The sequence below is a fragment of the Gopherus flavomarginatus genome, chromosome 2 (genome assembly GCF_025201925.1).
Source record: "Gopherus flavomarginatus isolate rGopFla2 chromosome 2, rGopFla2.mat.asm, whole genome shotgun sequence".
In the NCBI taxonomy this organism is placed as follows: Eukaryota; Metazoa; Chordata; order Testudines; family Testudinidae; genus Gopherus; species Gopherus flavomarginatus.
In genome coordinates, this window is record NC_066618.1 from 285,061,988 (window position 1) to 285,074,374 (window position 12,387).

At 44.8% G+C, this 12,387-nt stretch overlaps 1 protein-coding gene across 1 annotated transcript in view; it reads right to left on the reverse strand.

Annotated features, from left to right (window-relative positions):
• The window catches only part of KCNQ3 (potassium voltage-gated channel subfamily Q member 3), a 297,573-nt gene that overhangs the window by 16,994 nt on the left and 268,192 nt on the right, over window positions 1–12,387 (reverse strand). Inside the window, exons 10-11 of the mRNA XM_050941496.1 lie at window positions 2,364–2,551; window positions 624–726 (exon numbers count right to left, since the gene is read on the reverse strand). Coding sequence (XP_050797453.1) covers window positions 624–726; window positions 2,364–2,551 — 291 coding nt within the window. The remainder of the gene's footprint in view (window positions 1–623; window positions 727–2,363; window positions 2,552–12,387) is intronic.

The following is a 12,387-nucleotide window of genomic DNA, read 5'->3' on the forward strand; positions in this document are numbered from 1 at the left end:
CTGCAAATATTGAGATCTTTTAATAGCTACTCAACCCTCTCTCCCCCCTCCCCAGCCACCAAACCATTTTGTTGTTATTTTTTGTTATCCCTGGAACTAGTCAAAATTCAGAATTTTTGTTGCATGGAAAATTCTGACATTTCAAAATTTCCTTTCATCCTGAATCAGTATGAAAAGTTAATTCCCCACAAAAATGAAAATTCCAACCTTATTGAAACACTTCATTTCAATAAGGTCAAAGCACTTTATCATTTTGACATTTTGTATGATAAATTATGCAATAATAATATAAAAGTAAAAGTAATAAAGTTAAAACAAAGTGTTTGGATATTACTGAAGCAAAATGGTGATAATTTTTTGTTGACATTTTTTGTGAAATCAATGAGTTTTCACAAACCATTTTAATTATTGTCAAATCAGCATTTTCCTACAGAAAACTGTTACATCTGAAAATTTTTGACTGGCTCTAGTTATCTCCCTTCCAAACACCTACTGTGATCTAACTCCCTACTCCATTTAAAGACCCAACAACAATGAACAACCTGGTGACATGATGCAGTGATTTCCTGTAGGCCAAGCATTAAAGGTCAAAGCCAGTACTGAGGAGCACAAAGGAAATTTACCTGACAGCTCGGATGGCTGCCTTCAATGTGGGGATCATATCTTCCATGAGGAACTCATTACTGTAACCCCTATCTTCAGTCATGGGATCCCCTGTTCCTGCATCTGTAAAGTAGGTCAAACACATGCATGCAAAAATCAGACCACAATTTACAGCATTTTTCAAAACAATATTAAACCAAGTAAGTAATATAAACTAATTTCAGTCAATAATCACCCATGAGAAGTTCCTTTGGTTACTTTGGCCAGCACTTATCCTCTGAAGAGGGTGATGCCCCCTGTGTCCTTCTACACCAGGCCAGGAGAATGCAAAGACATTTTGTGGTTTCAGAAAGTCTCCCAAAATTTTAGCCATTTCATGAACCATCTAGAGTTTTCCTTCTTGTCAGTTGGATTTAGGACCTCCCATTTTTGAGGTGTTTTTAAGAATAAGTTATTGCTGCAGTAGTCTAGTGGGAAATGAAGATAGAGATCTTTTGGGCTTGATTCTATTCAGTAAGGTACAAATCTCTCCCTCCCACATGCTCCTATGGCTACAGAGGCTCTCTGGGTAGTGTAACTGCTGTGGTTCCCCTGCACAAAGTGGGACAGGATTTAGGGAGGACATATAAGTGAGGTGAGTCCCCTGCTTGGTGCAGATCCCCACCAAGATCCCCTGTGGCCTGGGGCAAGACAAAAGGTTCTGCTGTGTGGAGCTCCCTCCTTCAGGGGGTACACATTAGGGCAGAGGAGCATTATCTCTGCTCTGCTGCCCTGAGGTGCTGTGATGATTCCTTCCCCCCTTCCCACGTGTGCATGCCTAGCATTTGGCACAGCTCTGGGCTGAGACTATGGTCCTAAAATCAGAGGTTCCTTATAATTGAAATTATAATTTGCAAATTGTACTTGATAAACTGAGACCAACTGGGATTTGCATTTTACACCACTATAAACTGAGGGTCAAATTGAGCAGCAATGTGGGAGACGCCCAGGCATTAATCTGGACTCTGTTACACTGAGAATGCTTCAAAGGCAATTAAGCTGCTTGGACGTACTACACCCCACTCTAACCATGTACGAGAGTCTGAGATGCTGTTACTAGCATCCTAAGCAGCTGAAAGAAGGTGTGAGTAAAGCACAGCCGGGTCAGGCCGACTTTAACTCACAGTCTTATACCTCCTGTAAGTTGCTTTTCTTGCTACAGTTCTCTCTCAGGCAGGAGATAAGCCTCAATGGCCCAAATTCACAGATGATGTGTAAGGAGCTGGGTGTTAAAGTTACACATTGGCCAGTTCAGAGAAGTCTATGTGAACAAGTTTAGAGTGAGTTTAAGTTAACAAAAACACTGAGGGAATCTTAAAAAGAGCATAGATTATACTAGCCTAGAGTGTCACTAGACTTTCCTAGATACATGCAATCACTGCCCCTGAGTTCCCATATTTCCACGCTGACTATAAGTGGGTTCCACTGAAAACATATCAATACAGAACATGGTTGGTTTTGAGGAATACATGCACTTTATTTTGAGCATTGCTTTGCTTGGATTCCAGCATTATTTTCCAAATCTTCCCCCGGTGTTCCATAAATTGTCCATGCAAAGGCAAAGCATAGCTGTGTCTGCCCCAGATTATTTTAATTGTGTTGATTTGCTATTTTGAAGGTAGGTCATGAAGTCTCAAAAGGAGATGGATTAAAAAGAAAGCCATGGTAACAGGGTGAAGGAATCTGGGAGGGTTAAAAATGAATTCATATAGACATGCTACCTTCTGAGCTTTGCCAAAAGGCGTATGCTTTCATTCGGAATGCAGTACGAAAACGCTCCTTATTATTCAAGCCAACATTCTTAGGCTCTTTAGAAGGATTTTCTTCAATGGCATCTACATTCAGAGGGGTAAATAGCTTTCCTTTAGTATTGGTACCACGAACCCGATCCAAGAGACCCAGCTTTTGGCTACAAAATAAGCAAAAGTGATCAATTTTCCTCCGTTAATGGAGACCAGTACACTGTAACTTGTTTTCATGATGCTGTTAATACATTAGATCCCAAATAAATGTTTCGCATACAAGACGGACACTGTTGGAGCTATGGTAATACATCAGTGTCTTCGTAACCAACAACGAAACTCAGTCGAGAATTCACTGTTGGGGACGGGGCATTATATCAATGCAGCCAATGTTACCATCCTCTCTACCTAGTCTGTCACACGGCTTCTGCTCCATTAACCTGGCTGAAGTGTCAGCTTTCTTATTAAGAAGATAAACACCAATATTTAGCCAGTATCATTATCTGATGATAGGGAGAATTGGCCTTTTCAGCTCAATGCCTCTTTAAGTGCTGGGTGCCTGTTAGGCTATTAAATGAGCTGCCCGTGCATAGTGATGATGAATGAGAGAAGTCTGAATGTGTGTTGGACTAAGAATACATTATTTTCAAAACAGCCCAGAACACAAAGACATTCCTAAGCAATTGCTCTGTACATGGCACTACAGGACACCCAGTTCTCACCCATTTAATTCCAGTCAAGATTCATGGTGGGGGAAATGAGGAAGGTGTCTTCTGACTGATAAGAATTTAAAGCATTCTGATGCCTTTCAGCCCTCTAGCAATTCATTTGGCTACCCTATTAGAATATTAATGCCATGAGAACGTGTGTTCTTCAGGGGACACTCTGCAGCTGGACCCACACCAGCCCCTCCATGCTAACCTCTGGACTGGCACCTGTGATCTTTCTGCTGGTTGAACGACTATATTGATAACCAAGAAGATTACTAAAACTTCTTATGGCAGCACAAAGTTATTTGCCACATGTCATGCCCAGTGAAATATTGAATAGGTGTCAGATCCTAAAATTGAAAGTGTATTTGGCACTCCTCAGGGATTCTCCTGCATTGATTAAAGTATGGTGGTCAAGGTGTGGCTTGAGGGACAAATGCAGATCCATGAGTAACTGGACTACTCTCATCTTTACTAGGAGGTGTGGCCATTAAGACTATAGGAATGTAGGGTATAGGTCTGGAAAGGGCTTCCTGGGTCACCAAGTCCAGTCCCCTGCTATCCCAGGTCATTCAATCAGGCTACAGTCAGATCATACAATCAGCACACATTGTTCCACCTTGATTTGGACATTATAGCTAAGGGCAATTGCAGAATATTTCATTGTATCCAAATTATTGTGGCCCTCAACTATCTGTCTTATCTAAAGCTAATTGACCAATGGAATTGCTAAGGTGCCTATCACAATGAGTTATGTCCTAGAGATATTGATATTATTTAAGAAAAATCTTTGTATGGTGATGAGTTTTAGAAGGCTTGTTGGGCTTTTTTTAACAGTATTGTCAGTGTGAACACTGTATCTGTAGCCTAGTGAGATCACACAAATGCCTTGTCAGTACCTTGTATTTTTATATGTAAAACAACAATGAAATGCATTATATAAAACTCCCCACAAAACCTGGCCACGCCTTATAATTTCAGAGCAGAGATTAATGGCTACATAATTTGTTTCCCTATCAGTATGGACTGTTCCCATTGCTTTCTGTGTGTGGTGTGTAGTTACAGTCACACTGGTGATGAATGCCTGTATTTCTTTGCAAAAGCTAAAAGTAGTGCTGCAGATTGCAGCAGAGGCATTCAGAAAGTACATTCTTTGATCATCTTGGGGGACAATTTGTTCCCTGTCGCAAATTAGAGCTCCCTCGGGGCTATTCTATGTTGCACTGGCTGTAGCATCTCCCTTGAGGCCTGCCAGCCCACGATCACCAGAATGCAGCATGCTCAGACATCTAACTCAGGGAGGGTTTGAAAAAGCAGGGGAAACGAAGATAGTAAGATCGCTTGGATGAGTCTTACACGCACCTTGAGGGTTACACCACAGAGATTCTGTTTGCTTGTTTAACTAAAATATAAAAGCACAGTTCTCAGAAGAAGCTGCTGTTGTGAAAGGCTTTAAAGGAGAAGAGGGTGTCATTGGGAGACCCCTCAAAGGGGATTCTGGGAATAGGGACTGAAAGGAAGAAGGCATAGAAGTGGGTTTGGGGGGTCAGAGTGAGTTAGATGAGCAGCAGGGACTGAACAATCATGGAGAAGTAAGACACATTTGAAGCAGAGAACGAAGAGTTTGAATCTGAGGCAGGAAGTAAAAGGTGAAGCTATTAAAGTGAAGTTATTTGAAACGGGCTGAGCAGGAACAGAGCTGGGCAAGGCAGAGGATTTTTGCAGCACAGTTTTAGACAGATTGGAGAGAGGATGGGGCGAGATTCAAGAAGGAGGATATTACAGCTGCTAGAGGATGAGAAGGTCTGTCATAAACAGATAGCTAAGGGTTAATGTCTCTTTCACCTGAAGCACCTGACCAGAGGACCAATCAGGAAACCGAATTTTTTCAACTTTGGGTGGAGGGAATTAAGTGTCTAAGTGTTTGTTTTCTGCCTGCCTGCTCTCTCTGAGCTTTGGAGAAGTAGTTCTACTTTCTAATCTTCTGTTTCTAAGTGTAAGGACAAAGAGATCAGATAGTAAGTTATATGGTTTCTTTTCTTTGGTATTTGCATGAATATAAGTGCTGGAGTGCTTTGATTTGTATTCTTTTTGAATAAGGCTGTTTATTCAATATTCTTTTAAGCAATTGACCCTGTGTTGTATCATCTTAATACAGAGAGAGACCATTGGTATGTATTTTTCTTTCCTTTTTATATAAAGCTTTCTTTTAAGACCTGTTGGAGTTTTTCTTTACTTCAGGGAAATTGAGTCTGTACTCACCAGGGAATTGGTGGGAGGAAGAAATCAAGGGGAAATCTGTGTGTTGGATTGCTAGCCTGATTTTGCATTCCCTCTGGGGGAATAGGAAAGTACTTTTTGTTTCCAGGATTGGAAACAGAGAGGGGGAGTCACTCTGTGTGGTTTCACAGAGCTTGTGTCTGTGTATCTCTCCAGGAGCACCTGGAGGGGGGAAGGGAAAAAGGATTATTTCCCTTTGTTGTGAGACTCAAGGGATTTGGGTCTTGGGGTCCCCAGGTAAGGTTTTTCAGGGGGACCAGAGTGCCCCAAAACACTCTAATTTTTTGGGTGGTGGCAGCAAGTACCAGGTCCAAGCTGGTAACTAAGCTTGGAGGTTTTCATGCTAACCCCCATATTTTGGACGCTAAGGTCCAAATCTGGGACTAAGGTTATCACATGAGTGGCAGCTGGTGGGATATAGACAGAATCCAGAAGCCAGTAGGAATATTATATTTTTCTCTTCTCTGCTAAGGGCTTTTTAGCAGAGAGAAACAGTTGGTTTTAAAAGGGAACCAGAGAGAATTTTTTTTTCTGCTCTCTCTGGCAGTTTGTGGCTTGCATGTTAAGCGAGAAGCCATTAAGAGACTGTTGAGGGTCTTTTGTCATGCAATAGCCCTCCCATTAGGAGGCAAGTACCAGCACTTATATGCATGCAAATAAAGTGGTTTTTCTGGTTTCCCTTCATTGAACATTAGCTAGAGAGAGAAAGGGAAAAAAAAGCACTGTTGCTAGGCAGACTTCAGGAGGCAACAGAACCTGCAGTTCAGAAGATAAACACCAGAGGGCACCCCAACACAAGAAAACAGGAACCATGACTTCTAAGGCAAAAATTGAGGCCGAAGAACAAATCAAAGAAGCTGAACACAGGCGACAACTGGAAATAAAACAAAAAGAGATGGAGATGAAAGAAAGAGAAGAACAGATCAAAGAGGCAGCCTACCAAAGAGAACAGGCAGCCTACCAAAGAGAACAAGCAGCCCAAGAGGCAGCACACAAAAGAAAACTAGAAGAAGAAGAGGTGGCCTACCGAAGGAAACAAGCAGAAGAAGAGTTGCCCACAGAAGGAAGCAAGAAGAAGAAGAGGCGGCCCACCGCCGAGACATGGAAAAACACCAAAAAGAAATGGAAAAACAACAAAAAGAAATGAAAAAACAACATGAAGAGAAGGAAAAAACAGAGAAAACATGAACTGGACTTGGCAAAAGCTGGGCTGCATGTGCCAGCCAACCCTAACAACCCGGCGCCCATTATTGCTCCACAGCACAGGAAATTTCCCACCTACAAGGCAGGTGATGACACCGAGGCCTTCTTGGAAAATTTTGAAAGAGCCTGTCTTGGGTACAACATCCCCGAAGACCAGTACATGGTAGAATTGAGGTCACAGCTCAGTGGACCTTTAGCAGAGGTGGCAGCTGAAATGCCTAAGCACCAAATGAATGACTATAAACTTTTTCAAACCAAGGCCAGATACCGAATGGGGATAACCCCAGATCATGCCCGTCGGCGCTTCAGAACCCAAAAGTGGAAACCAGAGGTGTCATTTCCCAAACACGCCTACTACATTGCAAAAAACTATGAGGCCTGGATAACAGGAAACAACATTCAAACCTTGGAAGAACTGAACCTCCTCATACAAATGGAGCAGTTCTTGGATGGTGTTCCTGAAGACATCACACGGTACATACAAGATGGAAATCCCAAAGATATCGCTGAGGCGGGGGAAATTGGAGCCAAATGGATGGAACTGGCAAAAAGCAAGAAAGCTACTGTCAAGGGGAACGATTACCCCAGGGGGCACACAGACCATAAACCCTACAACCGAGGACAGCCAAAGACCCCACATACCACCCAAGTAAAGCCACAGACACCCTACCCTTCCACCTCACCAGTCTCCAGTAACTCACTTCGGCCCAGTGACCCATCAGCTGGAAGATGCTTTAAGTGTAATGAACTGGGACATATCAAGGCCAACTGTCCCAAGAACACCATGCGAGTGCAATTCATTACACCACCATCACACCAAAGATCCCCAGGCCCGGATGCCTCTCAAATACCTTTGGAGCGAAGGGAAAATTTGAGAGTGGGCGGAAAGAAGGTTACTGCGTGGAGAGACACGGGGGCACAAGTGTCAGCTATCCACCAATCCTTCGTTGACCCCAAATTCATCAACCCAAAGGCCAAAGTTACAATTTACCCCTTCATGTCACAAGCTGTAGACTTGCCTACAGCTCAACTGCCTGTCCAGTACAAAGGCTGGTCAGGAATGTGGACTTTTGCAGTCTATGACAATTATCCTATCCCCATGCTACTGGGGGAAGACTTGGCCAACCAGGTGAGGCGGGCCAAGAGAGTGGGAATGGTTACACGTAGCCAAACCAGGCAAGCTTCCAGACCCATTCCTGTTCCTGAACCGTCCACAGAGGCCCCGTCTGTGTTACCGGAGACCCAGACAGAGGTAGTGGACCCGGATTCCATGCCTACCACTGAAACAGCCACAGCACCTCCAGTCCCAGGCCCGGAACTGGAACAGCAACCAGCACCAGCCATTGCAACCCCGTCTTCAAACTCAACGCCAGAGGGCGCCAGCGAGACAGAACTGGCAGAAGCAAAAGACAGCCATACCCAAAAGGCTCAGCCAGAGCCTGAAATACCCTCAGGTGCACCAGCGGAGAGCGGTTCACCAGCAACGGAAACAACCCCATCACCTACATCGCTTCCAGAGGGACCAAGCCCAAGTCCACAGTCTGAGGAAGAACTGGTGACCCCAGCCTCAAGGGAACATTTCCAGACTGAGCAGGAAGCAGATGACAGCCTTCAGAAAGCTTGGGCGGCGGCACGGAGCACCCCACCGCCTCTCAGCTCTTCTAATCGATCCCGGTTTGTTATAGACCAAGGACTTTTATACAAGGAAATTCTTTCTGGTGGACACCGGGAAGAATGGCAGCCGCAAAAACAGTTGGTGGTTCCAACTAAGTACCGGGGGAAGCTCTTAAGCTTAGCCCATGATCATCCCAGTGGCCATGCTGGGGTGAACAGAACCAAGGACCGGTTGGGGAAGTCCTTCCACTGGGAGGGGATGGGCAAGGACGTTGCCAAGTATGTCCGGTCTTGTGAGGTATGCCAAAGAGTGGAAAAGCCTCAAGACCAGGTCAAGGCCCCTCTCCAGCCACTCCCCATAATTGAGGTCCCATTTCAGCGAGTAGCTGTGGATATTCTGGGCCCTTTCCCAAAAAAGACGCCCAGAGGAAAGCAGTACATACTGACTTTAGTGGACTTTGCTACCCGATGGCCAGAAGCAGTAGCTCTAGGCAACACCAGGGCTAACACTGTGTGCCTGGCCCTAACAGACATCTTTGCCAGGGTAGGTTGGCCCTCTGACATCCTTACAGATTCAGGGTCTAATTTCCTGGCAGGGACCATGGAAAAACTGTGGGAAACTCATGGGGTGAATCACTTGGTTGCCACCCCGTACCACCATCAAACCAATGGCCTGGTTGAAAGGTTCAATGGAACTTTGGGGGCCATGATACGAAAATTCATCAACGAATTCTCCAATAATTGGGACCTAGTGTTGCAGCAGTTGCTGTTTGCCTACAGGGCTGTACCACATCCCAGTTTAGGGTTTTCACCATTTGAACTTGTGTATGGTCACGAGGTTAAGGGGCCATTACAGTTGGTGAAGCAGCAATGGGAGGGGTTTACGCCTTCTCCAGGAACTAACATTCTGGACTTTGTAAGCAACCTACAAAGCACCCTCCGACACTCTTTAGCCCTTGCTAGAGAGAACCTAAAGGATGCTCAAGAAGAGCAAAAGGCCTGGTATGACAAACATGCCAGAGATCGGTCCTTCAAGGTAGGAGACCAGGTTATGGTCTTGAAGGCGCAACAGGCCCATAAGATGGAAGCATCATGGGAAGGGCCATTCACGGTCCAAGAGCGCCTGGGAGCTGTAAACTACCTCATAGCATTTCCCAATTCCTCACTAAAGCCTAAAGTGTACCATGTTAATTCTCTCAAGCCTTTCTATTCCAGAGACTTACAGGTTTGTCAGTTTACAGTCCAGGAAGATGATGCTGAGTGGCCTGACGGTGTCTACTACGACGGGAAAAAAGACGGTGGCGTGGAAGAGGTGAACCTCTCAACCACCCTGGAACGTCTGCAGCGGCAACAAATCAAGGAGCTGTGCACTAGCTTCGCCCCATTGTTCTCAGCCACCCCAGGACGGACTAAACGGGCATACCACTCCATTGATACAGGTAATGCTCACCCAATCAGAACCCCACCCTACCGGGTGTCTCCTCATGCCCAAGCTGCTATAGAACGGGAGATCCAGAACATGCTACAGATGGGTGTAATCCACCCATCTACCAGTGCATGGGCATCTCCAGTGGTTCTGGTACCCAAACCAGATGGGGAAATACGCTTTTGCGTGGACTACCGTAAGCTAAATGCGGTAACTCGTCCGGACAACTATCCAATGCCCCACACCGATGAGCTATTGGAAAAGTTGGGACGTGCCCAGTTCATCTCTACAATAGACTTAACCAAGGGGTACTGGCAAGTACCGCTAGATGAACCTGCCAAGGAGAGGTCAGCATTCGTCACCCATGCGGGGGTGTATGAATTCAATGTCCTTTCTTTTGGCCTTCGAAATGCACCCGCCACCTTCCAGAGGCTGGTAGATGGTCTACTAGCTGGACTGGGAGAATTTGCAGTTGCCTACCTCGATGATGTGGCCATTTTTTCAGACTCCTGGCCCGAACACCTACTACACCTGGAAAAGGTCTTTGAGCGCATCAGGCAGGCAGGACTAACTGTTAAGGCCAAAAAGTGTCAAATAGGCCAAAACAGAGTGACTTACCTGGGGCACCAGGTGGGTCGAGGAACCATAAACCCCCTACAGGCCAAGGTGGATGCTATCCAAAAGTGGCCTGTCCCAAAGTCAAAGAAGCAGGTCCAATCCTTCTTAGGCTTGGCCGGATACTACAGGCGATTTGTACCACACTACAGCCAAATCGCTGCCCCATTGACTGACCTGACCAAAAAGACCCAGCCAAATGCCGTTAAGTGGACTGATGAGTGTCAAAAGGCCTTTACCCAGCTTAAGGCGATGCTCATGTCTGACCCTGTGCTCAGGGCCCCGGACTTTGACAAGCCATTCCTAGTAACCACAGATGCATCTGAGCGTGGTATAGGAGCAGTGCTCATGCAGGAAGCAACAGATCACAACTTCCATCCTGTCGTGTTTCTCAGCAAGAAACTGTCTGACAGGGAAAGTCACTGGTCAGTCAGTGAAAAGGAATGCTATGCCATTGTGTACGCCCTGGAAAAGCTACGCCCATATGTTTGGGGACGGCGGTTCCAACTACAAACTGACCATGCTGCACTAAAGTGGCTTCATACTGCCAAGGGAAACAACAAAAAACTTCTTCGTTGAAGTTTAGCTCTCCAAAATTTTAATTTTAAAATTCAACACATCACAGGAGCTTCTAATAAAGTTGCTAATGCACTCTCCCGTAAAAGTTTCCCAAAATTCAGTAGTTAAAAAGTGTTCTTAAAATGTAAAAGTCTGTTAGTTATATACTTAGTAGTATATGTAAAGGTGCATGTGTTGTATTAATCTGTTTATTTTCAAGTTCTAGAAGGAAATCGCCGCCAGTGAGCTTCCCCACTGTCTGCAATTTGGGGGGCGTGTCATAAACAGATAGCTAAGGGTTAATGTGTCTTTCACCTGAAGCACCTGACCAGAGGACCAATCAGGAAACCGAATTTTTTCAACTTTGGGTGGAGGGAATTAAGTGTCTAAGTCTTTGTTTTCTGCTTGCCTGCTCTCTCTGAGCTTTGGAGAAGTAGTTCTACTTTCTAATCTTCTGTTTCTAAGTGTAAGGACAAAGAGATCAGATAGTAAGTTATATGGTTTCTTTTCTTTGGTATTTGCATGAATATAAGTGCTGGAGTGCTTTGATTTGTATTCTTTTTGAATAAGGCTGTTTATTCAATATTCTTTTAAGCAATTGACCCTGTGTTGTATCATCTTAATACAGAGAGAGACCATTGGTATGTATTTTTCTTTCCTTTTTATATAAAGCTTTCTTTTAAGACCTGTTGGAGTTTTTCTTTACTTCAGGGAAATTGAGACTGTACTCACCAGGGAATTGGTGGCAGGAAGAAATCAAGGGGAAATCTGTGTGTTGGATTGCTAGCCTGATTTTGCATTCCCTCTGGGGGAATAGGAAAGTACTTTTTGTTTCCAGGATTGGAAACAGAGAGGGGGAGTCACTCTGTGTGGTTTCACAGAGCTTGTGTCTGTGTATCTCTCCAGGAGCACCTGGAGGGGGGAAGGGAAAAAGGATTATTTCCCTTTGTTGTGAGACTCAAGGGATTTGGGTCTTGGGGTCCCCAGGTAAGGTTTTTCAGGGGGACCAGAGTGCCCCAAAACACTCTAATTTTTTGGGTGGTGGCAGCAAGTACCAGGTCCAAGCTGGTAACTAAGCTTGGAGGTTTTCATGCTAACCCCCATATTTTGGACGCTAAGGTCCAAATCTGGGACTAAGGTTATGATAAGGTCAGATGGAAAGCGGTGCTGAAATGTTCAGAGCATCCTATGTGCATCAGATCTCCAGTGGAAGTAAGCTTCTCACTCACCATATTAATAATGAAGAGCGAATTGCAAAAGCTAAAGAGGTTTACTTTGGGCTAACAGCCTAAGGTTCAAAGCTGTATGCAGAGCAAGTGCTCTAGTAAGTGAGATGAAGATGAAATGCAAACTCAGTGCCCAAAGTTAGGCACCTTAATAAGTGGCCTCATTTCAAATAATGCTGAGCCCTTGCAGGTCCCATGAACTGTGGGTGTTCAGCACCTCTAAAAATCAGGTCTCTGGATGCCTAGAGGTTGATTTAGTTGCAGCGCTTTAGGCACTCTAATTTGCATATTTTGGCCTGATGTCACTAGCAAAGATGAGCCCAAGCAATGAAGTTTAGGCCAAGACGTCCTCAAAGTTCACTTTGGTTTGG